Here is a 23,851-nt window from a genome sequence, read left to right on the forward strand (position 1 = left end):
TGAAACTACTGAATGGATTCCAATGAAACTTGGTACGATTTGAAGTCATACTATGAGGAAGAATATAGGATACTTTTTATCCCGAAATTCAGCATGGTTCCCGTAGGAGAGGGGATGAAAGTTAAAATGTATACTGAGTTGTAATTCATTAACGCGCAGTCCGATTTTATTCATTCACTTTTTGTTAGAAAGGGGATATTTTAAAAATTGATCCGTAAATATTTCAAGGTTTAACCGACTGTCAAAAAGGAGGTGGTTCTTTTTTCTACATCGAACTTTTCGAGGTTTCTGGACCGATTTGTATTTTTTTTTTTAAATCAACAAAAAAGATTTTGTGGTGGTCACATAAAAAATTCTGGATTCAACTCCTTAATCCTGATGCTGCAGGGTGTTACTGCCCGCCTGAGTTATAAAGATTCAGGAAGTGTTCATAGTGAATTCATAGTGTAGGTACCAAGCAACGACTTTATTCTCAGACTTCAAGTCCCAACTCCTCAACCCTGATGATGTAGGGTACAGCACTCCTAAACTATAATGTTTCAGTAACTGCGGGTGATGCAAAATTAATTTAGGTACCAAGCATAGGCTAAATCATTGAACTTCGGCTCCTAACTCCTCAATCCTGATGCTGCAAAGTACTAAAGTCCTAAATCGTGGGGATTTTAGAATTTCTGATAGTGAATTGATATTTTAGGTATCAAGCAACGGCTTCACGATGACACTTCCAGTCCGAAATACTCCACCCGAGCGAAGCCGGGGCGGGTCAGCTAGTGAAAAATATGCATTGAGCTACAACTGAGGTAAGCGTGCATTTATGCCTCCATGACCTGCACGCCACTGCCTGGATGTAAGCTAACTCTGTACCAAATTTCTTCAAAATCAGTTAAACTTTTGGGTTGTGAAAAGCTAGCAGACAGACAGACAGACTGACACACTTTCGCTTTTATAATATCAGTATGGATATAGTTTATAGTATTGAAAGGACCTATGTCCTGCATACCTATTGTATGTATCTTTGGTCGAAATTCCACGGACACATACATACAAAGCTATTAGCTCCCTCGTTTCTAATTTGAACAACTAGGATATAGAATGCTCTTTCAGTTTCAGTTTTCTTCTCCATTTGTAATATAGGTACCTACCTTCAAATCGAGAGTGAATAGGCATCTTCTAGGCCAGCCCGTTCCATCTTAGGCTGCAACACCACTTGCATTTGCAGGTTTGATTGCAGATTCAATTCAGGAAATTTAGTCCAAAAATTAAAAAAGCAGGTGTAACTTTTTGTATCTGTAGTCTAGTGTATTATCTGTAGTGATCGATGGTTCAAACAAAATGTACGAAAGTGATAGGAGGATTTTTGCAATGAAATGCATTGCGGTGGCCGGCCCTTAAATGCTTGCGCACTTAGTCTTAAGCCTTAAGTCTGCATGAAATACGTCATTACGTCTTCATTATTTTCTCGCGTGTTGGCTTTCTCCTCTTGGTCAGTTTAGCTCAATATCCAACACAGAAGAAATCCTATCAATCAGTTATTTTTCTCCAACAAAAAACGCCCATCGCTATTTGACACTCGTTAGGAAACTTTGTTTTACTTTAATTCCCCAGACGCATTATTCTGATGATAGTGATGAAGTGATTAGATGTTGTCTTTATTCCAGGCGCAGGTAAAGGTGTATCGCAGATGTTGCGCGCGCATCTCGCCGGAAGAGAGGAGCGCGCGCGGCCTGCTCGCGGCGCGGCCACCACCCGGCGCGCCCTCTAGACACACAACACTGCATTATTTTATAGTACGTATGCTACCTAATGCACTTAGGTAATGTAATAAGAAATACCCAGATACATATACCCAGATACCCAGTCTGCACAGATAAAGGTAGATTTTCGTCGTTCAGCTAGGCGATCACGCGATACTTGCACATTGCTTGGTATAGAAATGTATTGAATGTATTTGAGGTGAGCGACTGCGACACTTAGCCTAAGACTAAGGCAGTATTACCTCCACGCTCAATACTCTACTTTTCACATCTCACGAGTGACGAGACAATAAAATCAAAATCTTCGTATCCTTAAATAGGTGCCTACCTATCTGTCTTTAGAAGTTTCTGGGAGCAAATCGTTTATTTGATACATTTTGAGCATTAATAGTTTCCGGAGTTAGTTAGATATTTACAGTTCTTGCGACACTCAGCTGTCACAAATCGTCACAAGTCGGAGTCGCGTAGCTTAGTCTCCCTGAACGGACCGTGCATACAACTTCACGGGTTAACACCACAAGCTCTTGGTAATTGAATGGACATCCACATGAACCGAATGGACGCCCTCACTAGCGTGGAAACCCGAAAGTGTAGACAGACGGCAACGCGGATGAAGACGACGCGAGCATAACCGGATACTACAACACCCCCGCACACGTCTCTGCAAAACCTTTAGCCAAGGCGGCAAGCTGAAGTTTAGTGGCGTATGGCTAAATGAGCAATACCGGGGACGTGCCTTAAGAGGCCTAAGGGTAGGTATAGATGCAGGTGCATTACCGAATTATTATAAGATATCTAACAATAATGATAGTAATCGGTCACTGAAGCCTTACAAATCATAAACCTACTTTATAAGCATAATCGACAGTGGCATTACACACGGATCTGTGTCATTCTCATTTGCGCGCCTGTACCTAGATAATTCCACTAGCGTTTTAAAGCATTGCTATACCTATTATGATTTTTATAAAGTACCGAACTTATTTTAAACAAGTTTTAGGTGTTTTTTTTTTAAATTTTAAACACATTAATCATACCTATCCATTCTTAAACTGTAGATTCTCCGCTCTCACAATTTTTGTATATAGGTTAAAATAAATAAATAAAAAATATTTTCAATTAAACTTTTACAAGTATTTTTAATTCGTCAGCTGCATCTACCACTGGTTCGGAATGCCTTTCCTACCAAGCAAGCAAGAAACTTGGCGGTTGCTATTTTCAAAGATTAGATATACACTAATACTTTACCAAATACCTTAATTACCTCTATACTTATCCCACAATATCAATTGACAATTATTGGCACCAGTATATAAGTTAGTATTGAGGAGTCGAAATCTGATGTACCTAGTTCAATTAATGTTGTAGGTATATCATAATCCCTTTCATCTATCTAAGCAAATTACATCCAAGGCATAGTGGATTTCACTGAAATCCATTACGTAATAATGTTGTAAATACGTAGTAATAGTGTACTGAAATCATTTCAGTACCTACAACATTACAACCTGGCTAAGTCATAGGAACGGTATGACTTACTTTACCTTTAGATAACCGGTCTGTAATAAGGCATTGTCGAGCGAGTTGTGTGAAAATAAAACTAATGTATATTACTCAGCAGACGTTTAGCGCACATTTGCGAAGACAATTCGCCGTTTCCTTTACTTGCCTAAATAACACAACATTATATCTAAATGACGCAGATGATGAGATTAACCGGTAGTTCCATTTAAACCAATTGTGAGCGTAGCGTCTGCACTTTACACAATACACATCAACTAAACTTAGTGGAGATGGATATTGTGTTCACGACAGGCTGTAAGTGCTCAGTATTTATTCGTTTTATTAATTATTTTGCTTTTAAAAACAAGAGGATGATCACTGAATTGCGCGAATAAGGTTGTGAGGTGGCTGGTGATGGTGAATAAAAAGGATACCCGGAAGAGTTAGTTATCAACTTCTTTTATGATCAAAGCGCATTCAGTACCTTAATAATAGGTTTAGTGTAAAGTTTACGAAAATAGTTATGATGATCGTCTTACTACAGTGAATACTTTATATCTACTTAGTATTATTTTGAACATTTCAAAGTTGATTATAAAACACAATTAGGTACCTACATTTTGATTTATTATTATTATTATATACTTATCTTTTTATGTAGGTAGGTACATATTAGAATAGTAGCCATCTTAAATGACTAATATTCCCCTTTCCTCTCCAACTAAGCGTGAAGCTTGTGCTAGGAGTAGGTACGACAATAGTACGACAGTAGGGGTTTGAACCGCCGACCATTTGGTTTTGGTTCACTCCTTTACCTATTGAGATATTATGAGGCTTTTGATTTGAAATTACGAATTGATTTTAGACTAATCAACTCATTTTAGATTTAGAAGTCCCTGGATCAAACAGGTAACTATAATAGGCAACTGTTAAAATTAAATTTTATAAGGAAAACAATAATTGTTTCAGGTCGGACATGAAAAATCTCGCTCCTTTGCTGGCTGTCCCTATCAGCGAGTACGTGGTGACTTTCATCTCTCTAGTAGCCGCGGCCACACTGCTCTCGTGGACGACAGGTACCTACTGAAATATTTACATGAGTAAAGTTATCGTCACAAGAAAGAACAAGCTTTGCTGTAGTCCGAAAGAAACCTGACGCAATGGGCATGCGATGCAGATCTGAAGATGTAGGTAAAATGCTGTGAAAACTTTTAGTTTTACGTGTAGCTTTCTGGGTCTCTATAATCCGTACAAAATGATTTTTCCATCGATGGATTTTTCATATGCTATAGAATAGAATAGAATAGAATAGAATGTTTTTTTTATTCATGTAAACTTTTTAAAAGTGCTTATGAATAGTCAGGTTTAATTTACCACTGGTTCGGAATGCCGTTCCTACCGAGAAGAACCAGCAAGAAACTCGGCGGTTGCTCTTTTTAATTTTTCAATTTACAATGTTATTATACCGTACTATACAAGCCATTGCAGCCCCGTGCATTGCTGGAGCGAGTCAAATCCAAGCTTTTTTATCGTTTACATAGTCTGCGACTGTATAATATGCTTTTTTTAGGAGCATACTTTTAACACATTTTTTAAACTTGTGTAAAGGCAAGTCTAAAATTGCTTGTGGAATTTTATTATAAAATATTACACTCATTCCCACAAATGACTTTCGCACCTTCCAGAGGCGGAGCGCAGGAGTAGCTAGCTTATTTTTGTTTCTAGTTTGCCTATCATGGAGATCACTGATTTTTTTGTAACTGTGAATGTTTTGTCGTACAAAAATTATATTATTGTATATATATTGGGAAGCTACTGTAAGAATACCTATTTCCTTAAATATCTCTCGTAGGGAATCGCGCGGTTTTAAATTATAAATTGCACGTATTGCCCTTTTTTGTAATACGAATATTTTCCCAATATCTGCCGCTTTACCCCACAGCAAGACTCCGTAAGACATAATACTGTGGAAATAGGCAAAATACACAATTTTTGCAGTTTCCACGTCAGTTACCTGTCGAATCTTTCTAACAGCATAAGCAGCAGAGCTGAGTTTACCAGCAAGTGTTGATATATGGGCGTTCCATTGAAGCTTTGCATCTAACGTGATTCCCAGGAACACGGTGGTCTCCTCCACTTTTAACATATCATTATTTATCATTAAGTTAATGTCCTTGGTCGCCTTTGTATTGGGCAGAGAAAATATAACACACTTGGTTTTCTTTGCATTTAAAAGTAAATTGTTGACAGTAAACCAATGTGTGACCCGCGATATGGCATTATTTACATCGTCAAAATTGTTTTTATTTCTATCGATTTTAAAAATTAGGGACGTATCATCTGCAAATAGCACAATATTGCAAGTATCATGAACGAAATATGGTAAATCGTTTATATATACCAAGAACATGAAGGGACCTAGTATAGAGCATAGAGCCTATTTTAATTCTATAGGTCAACTGTAATATCAAAAGTAGCTTTAAAATATGGACCTTGATATGGACTATTGCACGGTTTCTGAGTACTTTGAGACAAACCGTACTTTAGACGTGATATTTGACACATAAAGTTTAAATGACGCATGAGAAGTCATTTTTAGGCATTATACCTCGTGTTCACAACTCCATTTCCAGCTTCCTTAGCGCGAAAGTTGTGATTATAGTATAGTATAGTATAGTGTAGTATAGTAGTTAAGTTGCTACAATTTGGCTGAATTAAAATAAGCGCAAAATTATATAAACTGTGCATAATATGAGGAGCTGTCGAACAAAAAGCTTTAATAACACAAAATAAAATTTTACAAGAGCAAACAAATAATTGAAAGCTACTGAAGTCACTGTAATTACCTACCGTTTTGACTTTTGATCTATATCTCAAAATTTTAATTAAATTTTAGCACAGTTTTCATTGAAAATTAGTTCAAATTTTTATTCATTGATCGCAAATCATGAACTTTGTGATTATCAATTCAGTACACTTTTAGACCGTTTTGCTTAAAAATGAATTCAGATAAGTATGTAAACTATTTACAAGGCTCCTTATCGCCCGGGTACGTAAACCCTTAATAATTGCACAGTTTTTTCACCATCTACTCATATCATGTCTTTTAAAATGATCACTAAAGTGTTCATGTGATGTGCAGAAGGGCGCTCCGGCCGTAGGTGGTCGGCGGGAGCACGCGGGCGCAGAGTGTACAGCCGCGCGCGCTTTCCTTACCACACACACCCGCCTATTCACTGTTAGCAGGTATTTATTTTATCCTTTGAACCCGTAAACTGCAAATAGCAACATACTTCTTCAAAGTACGTGTTAATTTGTAGGTGTTTACAATTTCTTCTTCGTTAAGAAAATCTAAAGAATCTTGGATCTCTTTTTGAAAATTTACTATCTCCAATCTATCTTTTACGCATACGATGTACCTAATCTATATTTTGAGCCATTCTACTGAATGGTATAGATGCTACTGCTTGCGAGTTCCTGCTTGTAGAAGTCAATGATACGAAGCGGTGCAATGATGGAACGATTTCTAATGCAGCGAATTTCAAGAATTAATCATTACATTTTATGCCTCGTGTTTGTTTATTTTTCAGTAGGCAGTTCACTCGGGGGGAGTTCGATAGACAATGTCCGAGGACTTGGACTCGATCAGCGAGGAAGAAGTCAGCTTGTTCCGACCCTTCACCCGAGAATCATTGGCCGCTATCGAAGCCCGCATAGCTGAGGAGCATGCCAAGCAAAAAGAACTCGAGAAAAAACGAGCGGAAGGAGAGGTGAGACCTAAACCCCAACTTTCAGCCTTTTCTGTATGCTCTGTCTCACAGAAGTGTCTAATGCTCGCCATGCAACCGTGGAACAATTTGTAATATTCTACAAACTTGTAGGCTTATACCAACATAATAATATAAATACTAGCATATCCTACACATAACTTTACATTACCTTCATCCGAAATGAACTTAAAGAAAGGATTATTTTGAACTACAGTGGAATAGACACTGACAGATATTTTTTATTTAAACTATTCCAGACCGATTTGGGGCGGACGAAAAAGAAAAAAGAAGTAAGATTGTTTGCTTGCCCCTTTTTACATTTTACGACTCGTTTTTAGAACAAATATTTAGCAAGTTATCGCTGGTTCAAAATTATATTTTTGAGTGTCGATAATACTGACAAAAATTGGCGTGACGGTAGTCAATGCGATAACTTGCATTGCATTCTAATTTATGCATATTAATCGCATTTTTGAACACATTGCTTTGTTAACAAAGTCGTGAATGTATGGAAATATCCCGAAGCTTAGCTGTTTGAATCATTTAGCAAACTCTTGCAGGTAATCTTTCAGTAGTTAAATACGAAAGCTTATCATGTTTATTTGCATTCGATAATGTTAAGGTATTCCCGATCGATTTGATGAAACGATCAATAGTACAGAATACCCACTATAGTATAGAATAGTTATTGCCCCTATGATAAAAAACAAAATCTTCCCAAGTGTTATAAATTTCAAAAATTAGAAATAGAAGAGTGTTTAGATGACCAACATTTTAACAAAATGAGCCTTGTGAAACGTTCCACAATCTTACACCTCAGAAAAATAGACACCTATAATAATAATTTGTTCCCAAAGTAAAAACCTATTAAAGTGTGATTGTCACCCTCTAAATCTTTAACAAAATCCCAAATTAATGGACAAAAGAAATACACAATTTAGCACATAACATTAACCATCATCATGCATTGCACACGATTGGCTCATATTTGCAAATCCATCGGCTGTTGTCATCTAGGTCTGGCATGGTGTTATCACCTAGCTGGTTTAGCGCAAGAAACGGACGACCCCCTATTTTGGTACCATTTTTTATAGCCTAACTTTATTTTTGTCTTGGAACCACTTAAATACGGAAAGGAACACTTCTTAAATTGCTGCTGGCAATTCGTGTGCCATTATAACTTAACTAATTTTATTTCGTTATATTTAGCCAACATCATGATTGTGTGAAACTTCATATTTTTATTTTGATCACTTTTAATCATATTTACAACAAAGTTAATGGTTTTGAAACGGTAACGCAATAGAGGGAAACGTTCTGCAATCGCTTCTAGTTTTGCCAAATCGCATCATGATAACACCGACAGCAGCACTAACGTGTTAAAAAAGAGCAAATTGCTTCAAATGCGCTCACGAGCAAGGCTCAGACACCGTAATAATACTCGTTGCTGTTAACAAAAGTAGGTACTATTCTCTAAAAAACACATTACCTTCTTTAACATTTTCTCTATCTTTTACCTAGAAGTTAGAACATCAGAGAATAATACATGATGTGATCCAACAGTATTGTTACAATAATGCCTTAATCAAGTAGTATAAAGTGACTTTTCATTTCAGCATTCCACAAAACAACAATCTAACCCAAATAACATACGACTTGATAACTAATTACATAGCGTGTTTTGGCAATCGACAAATTATTTTTGTTTGTAATAAGTCAGCAATAAACTTCTAAAGAAGTAATTTAGATAAATTGTTGATGTATATTAAAACATAGCTTAACATAACAAGCATAGCTCGTTTTGTATTATTATAGAATTGAAAATTGTCAGTACACGCTCCAATGCTTGAAATCGATATGTATCGATATGTATAATCGATGTGTGTCGTGTAGGTGCGGTACGATGACGAGGACGAGGACGAGGGCCCCCAACCAGACGCGACACTGGAGCAGGGCGTGCCTCTGCCAGTTCGTATGCAGGGCTCCTTCCCTGACGAGCTTGCATCCACACCCCTCGAGGATATCGATCCTTTTTACAGCAATCAAACCGTAAGTTCGAATTACATATTATTTGAGACCACCAGTTTGCACCTTGATGTTTTATTACTGCGTAGTTAATTATATTTGTTAGCTAATATTAGAATTTATACAATTTTGTTCTTTTAATACTTTTAACTAAAGTCAGAAAATCATAAGTCAAAATTCATTTATTGCATTAAGGTATAGAGCATAAATAAATAAAAGTATATTTAGTTAACGACAAGCAATGAACATCATTAATTTCGCTAGTGCATTTTTATACATATAATTTTTAGTGGAATTGATATTAATTTTACTTGTTTCAGACATTCGTAGTTATAAGCAAGGGTAGAGATATCTTCAGATTTTCGGCGACCGATGCCTTGTGGATATTGGACCCATTTAATCCTATAAGAAGAGTGGCAATATACATATTAGTGCATCCTTTGTTCTCCCTGTTCATTATAACTACCATCCTTGGGAACTGTATACTTATGATAATGCCTACCACACCAACAGTCGAAAGTACTGAGTAAGTATTAATTTGGAACTTTTAAATGATACTTAGTTAAAAATTCTAAATGAATTACGTAAATGTTATATAAAAGATTACCAATTTATATCATCTAATCATTAGTAGAATGCACGTTAGTTTCAAAATTTTTAGTATTCAACTAGTTTTCGATTTGTCTAAATATCGTAACATTTAGATGATCGAATTAATTATTATATTTTGATACTTAGTATTAGATAACTAAGTGGTTAGTTTGTTATAACGGTCAGTTAAGCCAATTTATTTAACAGTAAATAAGTATGTTTGTTTCAAAATATTTCCTTGATAATGAACTAGAGTTTCAAACAATATAATATTTTACTTATCTGGGCTGGAGGTTATTGTTACAAACAAAATTAGTTTGTCGGCTGCAATCGAAGTTTTCACAAGTTCACTACAATTTTGTGCAAAATAGAATTCCTTCAATATGTACATATTTTTCGAAAATAGTGTCGTTAAGGTACTTATCATCTGCATTATGTAAGTTTTCATTAAAAACGTTGGTGTGTTTCGCGTTGCGATGAGTGATTGTAGAGAATATTGTAATTACACATCATCAACCACGACACAAAGACGCAGTGATCTTTACAATTTAGAAATCCATCTCTTTTAACTCTTTCTATTTCGACACTACCTACTTGTTACAACCTTAAAAAATATTGTAAATACATAGGTATGTATTTCAATTTCATTTAGTTATTTTCCTAGGTGTATTTAGAGAATTGTATTGTTCTTGCTACCTAACCTTCCCTTCATGAACTAAACTTAGATGTTTTATTTGACTTGAAAGCCCTAGAATTATTTTATTGTGACGTTATTGTCTACTTTTTGAACGGCGTTCCACAATGGAGGTGAATTTTTACAGAGTTATCTTTACCGGCATCTACACCTTTGAATCGGCGGTGAAAGTAATGGCCAGGGGTTTCATACTACAGCCATTCACATACCTTAGAGATGCATGGAATTGGCTTGACTTCGTAGTTATAGCTTTAGCGTGAGTAGTAGACAAATTTTATTATATTTATGTAGCAAGATGTTACAACCGTTAAATTGTAGATTTTCGTTCTGATCTTATTAAATATATAATTTTATAGTTATGTTATAGAAAAATTACTTAGATGATTGTATGTTTTATAAATAAATTTAATTGATATTACGATTTGTCGGATAAGAAATCATGGTTCAAAACTTACTTCCTAAAAGTTCATTTTTGTAAGAAGCTGTGGAAACACTACTATAGTTAATTGATATGTAGTTTTGTAGATATTATTAATCTAGATGTTGTGGTTGTGGGTGTGTGTTGCAGTTATGTGACGATGGGCATAGATCTCGGCAACTTGGCCGCTCTAAGAACCTTCCGAGTTCTCCGAGCTTTGAAGACTGTGGCCATCGTACCGGGTAAATTTGTTTATCCAATTATGTATATAGAAATATTAAGATTACGTACATTATGTTTAGTAGGCAGTAATAAAGAGCTTTCTAAAAGTAGAAGAATGAATTACGTAACTTTTACTAGTAGGATAAACCAGGCTAAAAATAAATGAGACAACAGAAGTAAGTATGAGTGTTTGTTATACCAGTTTTGGTAAAGTGTTGAGTGAAAATTTATCATAGATAGATTTCAGTATAGATAGAAGTTATTATATCTATTGAACGATGATAAAATTACGACCCGCAGGCTTGAAGACTATTGTGGGTGCCGTAATAGAATCGGTGAAAAATCTACGAGATGTAATAATATTGACAATGTTTTCGCTGTCTGTGTTCGCACTAATGGGCCTGCAGATTTACATGGGTGTATTGACACAGAAATGTGTCAAAGTCTTCCCAGAGGACGGCAGCTGGGGAAACCTTACTGACGAAAACTGGGAGAGATTTTGTCAAAATGAAAGTAAGATTACGAATATGAATGTGTAGAAAACCCTTTATATTTTTAAGTGCAAAAGTTTTGACAAATTATTACATTTCAGCAAATTGGTATGGTGAAGATGGAAACTATCCTCTTTGTGGGAATTCTTCAGGCGCTGGGTTAGTTGCATACATAAGATAAGATTTAAATTATAAAATTATTATCTACCTAATACAAATTCTCGTAACTTCGTTTTCCTTTTTAGGCAATGTGAACCGGGCTACGTGTGTTTGCAAGGGTATGGTCCGAATCCCAACTATGGCTACACAAGTTTTGATACATTTGGATGGGCCTTTTTATCAGCTTTCAGACTAATGACCCAGGACTATTGGGAAAATTTGTACCAATTGGTTGGTATTAGGGGCAGTACAACAATATTATTCTTACCTTCTCATATTTAATGTGTTATCGTTTTGAATAATCGTGTTCTATTTCAGGTGCTAAGATCAGCGGGTTCATGGCACGTTTTGTTCTTCGTAGTGATCATATTCTTGGGCTCGTTCTATCTCGTCAATTTGATCTTGGCTATTGTCGCCATGTCATACGACGAGCTACAAAAGAAAGCCGAAGAAGAAGAACAAGCTGAAGAGGAAGCTCTAAGGGTATGAAAGCTATTCTTTCCCGAATCCTTCAAAACATGTTAAAGAATTGATGAATATATTATTGTAAAACTTATCAATTTTATTAAATATCATCTATCTATTATTATAGGAAGCAGAACAGAAAGCAGCAGCAAGAGCGGATAAGCAGGAAGCTAGGGAAGCACACGCGCGGGAACAGGCGGCGGCAGCAGAAGCAGCAGCATATGCCGAGGCACATCCGGCCAAGTCCCCTAGCGACTCCTCCTGTCAGAGCTACGAGCTGTTTGTGAACCAGGAGCGCGGCAACCAGGACGACAATACGCGCGAGCGCATGTCCCTCCGTAGCGACCCCTTCCAGGACTCGGTGAGCACTCAGCCAACGCACAAGCCAACTGCCACCGAATCGCACCACGAAACGGCACGCCGGCAAAGGAAAGTCAGCATGGTGAGTATGCGCCCCTCACGCCTACATCCCGCTGCCAATGGTTCAAAAACCTATTTTTTTTATAAAGCTGTAAAATCGAAGTGCATTGTGCTGGATTGACATAATTAGAATACCATGCACAACTAACACTTACTAATAAAACTAATAACTTAACTTACTAATTATTATGTAATTTATCTTAAATTGCTAAGAATACTAATAACTAAACTTACTAATAACCTAACTTGTTAATAACATTCACTAAGACCCATCACACATCAGCAACATAATTAGTATATCATTAGAGTTAAATATTAAACTTAAATAAAATAATCACGCTGTACCAGAATTTAAAATACCATACACGAACTAGTGTGAGTGAGCGTCTTACGCTCGTCGCACGATAACCACACCCTAACTAGGTACTCCGCTGTGCGGTAACGAACTTTTTACTTGCCTACCTACATTCATTTATAATTTTTAACCGACTTCAAAAAAAGGAGGAGGTTCTCAATTCGTCGGAATCTTTTTTTAATAATTGCGTTTTTACCTACTAAATATAAGTTTTAAAATATCCTACATGTGGTTCAATGTTTTTAGTTTATAGTAATTGTTATTTAGCTTTTAATTAGATAAATGTGTTACGTGTAGATACCTAATGTTGACGGCTTTGGTATACGGAAAAACTCATGCTTCGAGTTTATGATTATACCTCAATTTGTTATAACCTGTAAATATGTTTTCTTAAATAAATATATTTATTATTATTATTATTATTAACTAGCTTATGCTCGCGACTTCGTCCGCGTGGACTACACAAATTTCAAACTCCTATTTCACCCCATTACGGGTTGAATTTTCAAAAATCCTTTCTTAGCGGATGCCTACGTCATAATAGCTATCTGCATGCCAAATTTCAGCCGGATCCGTCCAGTAGTTTGAGCTGTGCGTTGATAGATCAGTCAGTCAGTCAGTCAGTCAGTCAGTCAGTCAGTCAGTCACCTTTTCCTTTTATATATTTAGATTAAAAGCCGAAGACAAAAATTTGTAAAGCTTTAAATATACTTACCATACTATATAGAGATAGGATTATTAAGAATAGTAATTGAAGGAACAAGAATTTACTTTACCATAAGACTGAGAAAAACATATGTTTAATATATATATTTTGCAAAAAGCACTTGCTATAACACAATTAACTAAACTAGGTTTATGAATAGAAATAATACGTTTAAATATTATTAGTATACGTTTCTGTTTCAAAGTATTTTTAACAATGTTATTAGTTTGATGTAATTATTGGCAGCGGAAGACTTTTTTTCAACTTGACATTATTAAGAGTTCACGCTGCTTACCCACTATAGCAAAAAATATGATAAATAATATAATTGGAACACAATGTTAAAACAATCATATGTCATCATCACTGTTAACACATTTGTCACATAAATAATTCAAGTTGAAAAAAAATGATTAAATATCTACCTTATAATTTACGTGACGTTAAAAGCTTCAATTTTTTTCCTTTCGAGGATCTGCTATTTAGCAAATATACAGATAAACCAATAATGAAATTAAAAATTGTTGAATTGTTAAAATCGGAAACAATTTATATTAAAATTTTACTACAATAAACAATAATTGCTGAATTGTTTGTATTCATAATTTTTTTCATAAATTGTTAAGAAGAGGTTTTTCATCAATTTAAGTATACAAATCTGGATATTTGCCATAATTTTTTGTTATTTTTAACTTGGTTTCAATCATAATTTAACGATTAATTATTTTTAACACTGATTTCAAGAATTTATTTGGAGTTTGGTTTCGAGGCATGCTATTAGTTGAACCTACCATCTCTACTGCCACTTTCATATATTTTAATCTTATTCATTTTCCATTCTTCATACTTGCCCATCTGCAGATTTTATATTTGCATTACATTTTTGTCGGCCTGCCCTAGTACGTAGCAATTACGGATTTCCAATTTTTTCTATCTATTAAACGTACCTATTATTTCGCCCTTGTTTACATTTTGATAGAAAAATAAATCTCTGTATTATTTTAGCATGGTTTAGTAAATGACTTCTATATACTTAGATTGTAGAGACTGTGCCCATTCAATGCACTCTATTGAGTTGGATTTCGTTTTTTAAAATCTCGATCTCCAATATTATTTTTTCGAGTGGTCTTTAATTTTACATGCAACATCTAAACGAGCCCTTATTTTGCCATGAATTTATTTATTATGTTATTTAATTATATTAAATATTTCAATCAGAATAAACAGTATTGGAGAATAAGAGTCTATTGTCATGTTAGATTGTTTCTTTGGTAATGTAAACGTACGAACGGGCCGAGCTGAGACTGAACATATATCACCGGTGGAGAGGTAGGTTCGGTCTATGTACTAACACTATTAACCTTAAGAATTTAACAATTAATAATAACTTAGAAATTCCTCAATTTTGATGAGTAAAGGAGGCTACTCTATAAAGAACAGTTCTCATGACTATAGATGTAGACGTAAAGAACATAGCTATGGTAGGAATTAGTCAATATGCAAAAATGCATGAAATTTAACCCCACATTACTTCATGTGTTTATAAACAAAGTTACTGGACTAACTGTTGCTTTAACATCATTGCCATCGCTTCTTTTCTGTATACTTCTTCATGTAAATTATTGTTTACAGTAAGAGTATTGTAGAAAATAAAGCCATGTTCAACGTAACGTAACGTAAAACTCGTTTCGAAATTCTACATAATCTTATTGTAACATCAGTTTCATCAAATATTTAATTAATTATTTAATTTTTCTCAATTTTATGCTGCTTATTTGACGTATTTGGGAATCATGATTGTTTTTATATTTTTTGTAATTTTTTTCTATTTTCTTTTCGGAAATTATGATGCCCGTCCGTCCTGTCTGGTGGATGTCTATTTTCTTAGTAAGATTCTCGAAGGTGATTGTAATTCCACTTTTTCTGTGTATTAAAGGTTCCCCATCCTGAACGCATAAATAAATATGGACAGTTGTCATATGGGCCACTGCGCGAAGGCTCGCAGGTTTGTCCAGATAGCCACGTTGGTGTTTGTGTTCCCCTTCCTTTTCCTTTAAAATTTGGATAACTGTTTTTGTTCTCTTTCCCTTCGCTAAAATTTGATTAATTAATTTAGATCTAGATTATCCTACCTTCATATTGCAGCAATTCATGACAAACATTTGTTACCAATAGTGGCTTTCGAATAAATACATGTCCTAAGTACGAGTAAATCATGCATTGATGCAATTAGGCTGTACGCACTTTATTGCTGTATTTTCCTTTTTATTCGTATTTCAAACTGAATTTATTGTTTTATTACTTGTTTATTGGCACATGAAAGTAAATTTTAAGGCATCGTAATGTAAAATTTAAGCATATAATAGTTTAAGTAAGTACCTACCTACCTACTCCAAAATGCTTGAAGTAATACAGCCTCTGTGACAATTGCCAATCAGTACTAATATTCATATTCATTTTTCATACTCGATCTGAATTGAGGAACGAAAACATTAAATTAAATGACATGATAACTTTAGTATTTCTCGAATCCAAATATAATCAATTACTTAATTACAATGTGAGTCTAATTAAAAATATACTTATGTTAAATGATTATATAAATGGTTTCCTTACTTTTTTGTGATTATTTGGAACTGTTCTAAGATATTGAATGCTTTAGGCTTCATTGTCACTCCCCGGATCACCATTCAATTTACGGCGAGGTTCTCGAGGGTCGCATCAAATGGCTCTGAGGCCGAACGGAAGGAATCGATATCCCCCGGGAGCCGATCGCAAGCCACTCGTTCTGTCTACATATTTGGATGCTCAAGAACACTTACCGTATGCGGATGATTCAAACGCTGTCACTCCAATGTCAGAAGAAAACGGTGCTATCATCATACCAGTCTACTATGCTAATTTAGGTCAGTATCTACCATCCACTTTAGTCTCCGTGACCATCATTTTCTCTCACCTCGATTTCTCGTTCTCTTTTAATTTATCTTCAATGCAGTGTCCATAGCCTTATTAACTATTTATTCGTTGTGATGACTTACGTCAGGTAAAAGCTTTTTAGTTCTAGATATACCTGCGATAACATAAATTAACATAAATATTACAATCATAATTTTTTGGGCTTATTTTTTCGGTGAAGAAATATAAATCAAAGAATTCTAAAGAATTAAGTAATATAGACTAGAGTCTAAGCTACTGCCCAAGTTTTTCTTGTCTTGTACGATTTAAGTTGCTTTTGCCAAATTTATAAGAAATATTTTGTGATTTAGGAGAATTATTTATATATATTATATATATTTAGCAATTTATATTATAAACTTCGAAGTTTAGCATTGTCTGCTATAGGTTCAAGGCATTCGTCGTACACGTCACATCAGTCCCGGTTGTCGTACACTTCTCACGGAGATCTGCTCGGAGGCAAGGCACAGACAAAGGAAGCGAGACTTCGAGGACGATCAGCGTCTAGGAATCACAGCGTGACGTCACAGCCGCATGCGTATCCTCTACCACGACAAGATTCTTCGCTCGCGTCGAGACCTCTCAGAGAATATGTACGTAAATTCTTCTTTTATATTATAGATTATCGCTTTTTTAGGATTCTGTCCTCATAATGGAAAAACGGCACCCTTAGGTATAGTATCATAAGGAACAATAAGTAATCCGCCAAAATAGACAAATCTGTATGGTACAGCGTATAGCATACGAGATGCACCGCCTTCCCTCCCACTACTAAACATGCAAGAAAAGCATTGTGCATATTGGAGTGTACATCAACTGAAGATGATCCGGTGTCGGTAAAGTAAGCAACCAAACAAGCAATACGCACCACCACCACACATATCTTCTAAAACACTTCAACGTACGCTTCACTCAGACACCGGATCAACCTCAGGAGATGTAGAGTTCACAATGCACAGTACCTACTTGTTTTACTGCATGTTTAGCAGTGGGTGGGCGAATAGTACATAATTAGGCATGATGTATCTACGTTCTACCATACTGATTTGTCGTTTTGACGGATTATAGCGAATAAAGCTTTGTCTGTGTGTAAGTTGAAGGAAGGTAGTAAGAATAGGTAGGTACATTTGCGTGAAGGTTTCTGACGGAGCTAGTGGGTGCTAGTAGATACCATCAACGTATAATAGGCGGTGCGCGAGACGCATTGCAACGCCAGGCCGGGCAAGAACTAGCCTATATAAAAAGAAAAGCTGAGTGACTGACTGATCTATCAACGCACATCGCAAACTACAGGACGGATCGGGCTGTTTAGCATGCAAATAGCAGTTATACATGCGAATAGTATAGCTATTATGACGTAGTAGTAGTGTGCCCCTAAGGTATTAGGAGTTTGAAATTTGTGTAGTCGACGCGGACATAAGCTAGTTAATTATAAAAAACTAGTTAATTATAAGAAACTCTCAGCTAAAAGTAGCTTTTATCCATGTATTACAGGAAATAAGCACAACAGAATGCACAGACGAAGCCGGGAAAGTACTGAAGCAGCCCAATGACAATCCTTTCATAGAATCATCGCAGCAGCCCAACGTAGTCGACATGAGAGGTGAGATAAATTATAATGAATCTTTACTGCATGGGTGCACGTTCCACGCACATGTAAATTGTGAAACCAACTCCCTTCGACGGTGTTCCTACTACAATCCAACATGAGTTTATTCAAGGGGCGGATCAATTAATTCGCGAAAAGCAGCAATGCATTGACGGTTCCTCTGATACTACAAATATTCATGGGCGGCGGTAATCACTTACCATCACGAGATCCGCCAGCTCGTTTGCTGGCTTTTTATTTATTAAAAAGAAAACTTATGAGTACATCATGCAAAGATTACATTGGACAAGATTTAGTTTTGCCCGTGTCGGACAAAAGGGTCATAAAAATTAAGTTTAAGTAGTAAAAAAAATAAAGATTTGGATTCTACTGATTTGACCTATTGACCATGATTAACCGTTAATCTTCTCAATATCAACCTTCGAACATAGATTATGTGGGATTACCACTGAAACTCCCTCAGCATGTGTCGTATTTCCAAAGGGTAACCGGTAGCTTCTTTATGGGATTCCTTTTGATTGAATCCTCTCTTCCGAAATATAAGAACCCAAGTAGATTTTTCTATTTCTAATCTATATAAAAGAAAAAGGTGACTGACTGACTGACTGATCTATCAACGCACAGCTCAAAGTACTGGACGGATCGCGCTGAAATTTGGCATGCAGATAGCTATTATAACGCAGGCATCTAAGGGGGGTGATATAGAGGTTTGAAATTTGTGTAGTCCAAGCGGGCGAAGTCGCGAGCATAAGCTAGTTTTCTAATAAAACCCAAGTAGATTTTTCTAATTAAAACTCAAAATCACCCTGTTCTCGGATAATAAGTATTTATTACCGCCGCCCATGAACATTTGTAGTATCAGAGGAACCGTCAATGGGTTGCTGCTTTTCGGGAATTAATGGAAGTTTGTCGGTTCCCTCATAATTTGCAAATTACGCAAATTACTTACTCAATGCTTTTGAATAAAAGGTTGTTCATCTTAGCGTTCCGCGTAAATCTAATCCATTTTTATCAATTTCCAGATGTAATGGTCCTAAATGAAATCATAGAACAAGCTGGAAGGCAAAGTAGAGCAAGCGAACAAAACGGTAAGATCCTAAACCAAATACATTTTAGATATATGTATATACCTATCTATCAACTCATTATGAAAAGTTATATACAAAATAATAATTTTTATTTTTATTTTATTTTATTTTATTTAACAGGAAAACTTACAGCTAATATGAATTATCAATTAATAATTTAATACCTATACCTATCAGTTTCCTGTACATATTATTTTATATTTGTATCGATGTGTTTTTTACTTTAAGTATTACCGCTTGTGTTTTTACATAAAAAGAAAAATTAATATAATATGAATTAAATGTCATACATAAACTATTTTAAAACCATCACTGTACCAACTCACTTTTGTTTCTTTTGATACATAACATAATAAAATGTTACTCATTTAGGTACACAACACTTCAAACACAAAGGTATTTGCTCATTATGCAAAAAGCATAATTGGCAAACTGAACCATTTGTGGGTGTCATTTATTAATTCTCAATATTTCTAAAGCACTAGCACAATTACTAATCTATGAGAGCCACGCACTAAATTATCGACACGTTCTGTTAACAAAACCTAAAGGACTCCCGACACGGTCAAGCGGCTTAATGTGGTCAAGCACGTAGTTTTGTTTTACTTGATCAAGCTGCTTGATGCGAGCTTGATGCGCCCGTCAAGCGGCTTGATCAAACAATTAATGGTACTTTCTCATATCTCGATCATTGTCCGATCGTCGCGTCAAGCAAAAATATAAAATCGCATTAATGACGTGTCAAGCACGTAAATGCTTGACTCAAGCATCAAGCAAACTTTGTAAACGGTCAAATGCAAATCAAAGCAAAAATCTAAGTGCTTGACGTCAAGCCGCTTGATCATCGCGGAAGCTCTTGAAGTCACAGTAAATCTTTTTAAGTTTCTACGACATAGATCACTGCATACTTACGCTTTGCTTTGCTGCAATATAATCTCAAAGAGCAAAAACGTGCTTTTTAACCGACTTCAAAAACAGGAAGGAGGTTCTCAATTCGTCGGAATCTTTTTTTTAATGTATGTTACCCGATTACTCGAAGACGCCTAAACCAATTTTTAAAAATTCTTTTTTTGTTTGAAAGGGTATACTTCAAAGTTGGTCCCATTTAAATTTGGTGAAGATCTGATGAACATAATGGAACTCCTCAACGGATAAGAGTAAATTGCTCGCGATCAGTGTTATAGCTTAGTAAACAGTAGATTTTTAACCAGGCATAGCATATTTTAATACCATGGGGCCACAAAAATTGTGAAATAAATTTTTTTTACTAAAAAAATAAAAACCGACTTCTATACACAAACACTAAATATATATTATAATATCTCGAGCGTGCACAAGGAACGCCGGTGCACGGATAAACCCGACCAGGTTTTTGCTGCATCGGAATTAAGTCTGTAATCTAGTATTTAAAAATGTATGTTTGTTTTAAATAAATAATAAGTAAATAAAAATTTAAAAATAATTTAATTTATTACCGAATATATTATGAATACAAGAGTTAATATAGTTCCATAATAATATTTTTTGGTGCCGGTGCCAACTAGCTTTAGCTGCGCGAATCGTCTAGACTTCATATTTTTATGAGACTCCACAATGGCACCTCATTGGCACCGACCCTAAAAAATATTATTATGGAACTATATTAACTCTTGTATTCATAATATATTCGGTAATAAATTAAATTATTTTTAAATTTTTTGTGTTTGTGTATCGAAGTCGGTTTTTATGTTTTTTTGTAAATTTTTTTATTGCTTATAAAATATTTTTACTTTATGATTATTTTGTTTTCATTTATTATAATGCAGCATAGTAACTTATTAGAAAAAGCTTTTCCTACAAAACGACACACGGTTTTTTTTTCTTAAAATACAATTTTAAAATAAATTTCTTGAAACATAAATCATTACTTAACTTAATAATTAATTTATGTGCACATTAACCTTTATTTACTTGCTTTTACATAGCTTTAAAGGTTTTATGTGAACGCATGCATTGCTAAATCACTTTTATTTTACTTTATGAGTTTATGATATTAATTGCCTCCAAACGTATTTTAATCAGTCAAAATAATTAATCTTAACTCCCAAATTAATTATTGTTGTTTTTTTGTTAACATATTATATAAGTAGTGGCCCTTATCACTTAGGTAATGTTGAGAAATCACGATATTCATATTTTTTGGTACTTCAATTTTAAAACTAGATTTAAAATTTAATGATAGCATCATCGCCATCATGTAGCTATGCAAAAAAGCTTTGAGTGAGTCACTTGATCTTTAAGAAGCCGCTTTTGACGTGGTTCTAGGTGTTTGGAGCACGGTATTCCGTATTATGCACACTATCCAAAGGCGTGGTATTTAAATTTATACCCATAACGAGCGGGTCTCTACTTTTGAGATTTTCGAGGATTTGATACTTTGTTACCTATAGAGATAAATGACAGCCAACAAATTTCAAAAAATATGAATATTGGTGTCTAAGAGTAAGAAAATAACCTCGACCGAAACCTAAAGTTCTTACTTAAATATTTTATTCGGACTCAAGGCTAGTAGCTGTTTAAGAAAAGAAATAATGAGCGAATACTAACAAACTTGTTTCTTTCTCTCTTGAACACACAAAACATCTGCACTCCGGTAAATGGGACACAACAGTGTCAGTGTACTACTTCCCAACAGCGGAAGACGACGAGGATGGGTTCACCTACAGAGACAGATTCATCGATTTCTCTCTGAAAGCAATAGATTTCTTCTGTGTCTGGGACTGCTGTTGGTTGTGGCTGGAGTTCCAGAAGTACGTGGCTCTGCTAGTGTTCGACCCGTTTGTAGAACTGTTCATCACCTTGTGTATTGTGGTCAATACGTTGTTCATGGCATTGGATCATCACGATATGGACAAAGATATGGAGAGAGCACTTAAAAGTGGCAATTATGTAAGTATGTTTACACAATATGTACTTAAACATCGTATTATAAAACACTCTAAATGGTCCGTTTGCTATTGTGGATCACAACAATTTTAAGAATTATTCTAATTTTAAGAGTGGTTTATCAGTTCAACTGAAATCATATTTTATAAATATTTCAAATATAATATTTCAATTTGTATAGGTACCTACTCATATTTAATTTCTTTTGCAGTTTTTCACAGCAACTTTTGGTATAGAAGCTATGTTCAAATTAATAGCAATGAGTCCAAAATATTATTTTCAAGAAGGTTGGAACGTATTTGATTTCATTATTGTGGCCTTATCATTGTTAGAGCTGGGTCTAGAAGGTGTACAGGGTTTGTCAGTATTGCGCTCATTTCGTTTGGTAAGTTGTATTTCAATTTTCTAATAGAATAATGAAATTATAAAATAATTAATATATTATGTACACACAAAACATTATATAGAGATAAGTTAATGATAAAAGGTATTAGTCCAACTACCCATATTTCTTGTGATTAAAATTAACATTTTATATTAATGTCGCTATGAATTTTATAACATTTCACTTGTTATGTACATGCATTAAACACAAATTTAATAACATATATGTATTTAAATGTGTAATAAAATATTTTCAGCTGCGTGTATTTAAACTGGCTAAGTCTTGGCCGGCGCTAAACCTTATTATATCCATAATGGGTAGGACAGTGGGAGCTTTAGGGAATTTGACCTTTGTACTTTGCATCATTATATTCATATTTGCGGTGATGGGAATGCAGTTGTTTGGGAAAAACTATACAGGTTCTGTTTAAAAAGCAATTTAGCATCTCTAAAGAATTTAGGCTTGGTTATTAATTATATTCAGCTTCACACTCCCCAGTATTTCACACAGGGCTTGATTAACCATTACGTTCATACCGGGACCGTTGGCTCCCGCAGTGGCTTTATAACCAGAACTGGCTCCATCACGGATGGGCCTGCGATGAGACACGTTATAAAGCTATTCCACGCAGCTTGTGATTATAAGTTAAGCTTTGCATCAAGTAACATAGAACTAACATGCAGCTTCGCTTCCCGAGGGTATTTCGATGATCAGGACGACAACTGATGGGATCTATGTCAGTATTAGGCAATAAAAGACTGTGGCTGTATGAAAAAAAATACTGAAGTCACATTTACAAAAACTTACGAATCGAAAAGCTCTCACAAATCAATTAGTTAAAATTATAGAATAACATATATCCCACTCATACAGAAAAAATCAACGCACATTTTTGATAGGTTACTCAAGCACACATTTGCTAACTCTAGTTTAATTAGATCTAGAATCACTCAAGTAATTCCGAACATGTATATTTGGTAGAATAGAAACTTAGAAATGACTGGAGTGATTGTAGGTCCTCAGAAAGGTGCTGCAGTAGCATAGGTGAAGCGCCGGTAAGCGAGCTTGTGTGACGCCTTGTTTCACAATTTGTACTTGCAGCTTCGAGTATTCAAATTGGCAAAGTCATGGCCGACACTTAATTTACTCATCTCTATAATGGGTAGGACGATGGGTGCCTTGGGCAACCTGACCTTCGTATTGTGCATCATTATTTTCATATTTGCCGTGATGGGTATGCAACTATTCGGAAAAAATTACGTGGGTAAGTCGAATTGGTGGGAGTCTTGCATGTTCGTTGGTGTATGTTTAAAGTT

General features: G+C 35.2%; 1 protein-coding gene across 1 annotated transcript in view; it reads left to right on the top strand.

Annotated features, from left to right (window-relative positions):
* Positions 1 to 3,541: 3,541 nt before the first annotated feature.
* para (sodium voltage-gated channel paralytic) overlaps positions 3,542 to 23,851 on the top strand; it is a 35,357-nt gene continuing 15,047 nt past the window's right edge. The window contains 22 exon segments of the mRNA XM_069504055.1: positions 3,542 to 3,572; positions 4,227 to 4,333; positions 6,400 to 6,503; positions 6,848 to 7,027; positions 7,285 to 7,317; positions 8,921 to 9,076; positions 9,373 to 9,578; positions 10,465 to 10,593; positions 10,906 to 10,997; positions 11,278 to 11,490; positions 11,570 to 11,627; positions 11,714 to 11,858; positions 11,946 to 12,110; positions 12,220 to 12,534; positions 15,510 to 15,578; positions 16,236 to 16,479; positions 16,916 to 17,121; positions 18,023 to 18,131; positions 19,160 to 19,225; positions 21,876 to 22,153; positions 22,362 to 22,535; positions 23,637 to 23,799. Coding sequence (XP_069360156.1) covers positions 6,881 to 7,027; positions 7,285 to 7,317; positions 8,921 to 9,076; positions 9,373 to 9,578; positions 10,465 to 10,593; positions 10,906 to 10,997; positions 11,278 to 11,490; positions 11,570 to 11,627; positions 11,714 to 11,858; positions 11,946 to 12,110; positions 12,220 to 12,534; positions 15,510 to 15,578; positions 16,236 to 16,479; positions 16,916 to 17,121; positions 18,023 to 18,131; positions 19,160 to 19,225; positions 21,876 to 22,153; positions 22,362 to 22,535; positions 23,637 to 23,799 — 2,968 coding nt within the window. The 5' untranslated portion in view covers positions 3,542 to 3,572; positions 4,227 to 4,333; positions 6,400 to 6,503; positions 6,848 to 6,880.

This window comes from Maniola hyperantus, chromosome 17 (assembly GCF_902806685.2).
Source record: "Maniola hyperantus chromosome 17, iAphHyp1.2, whole genome shotgun sequence".
Taxonomy (NCBI): Eukaryota; Metazoa; Arthropoda; class Insecta; order Lepidoptera; family Nymphalidae; genus Maniola; species Maniola hyperantus.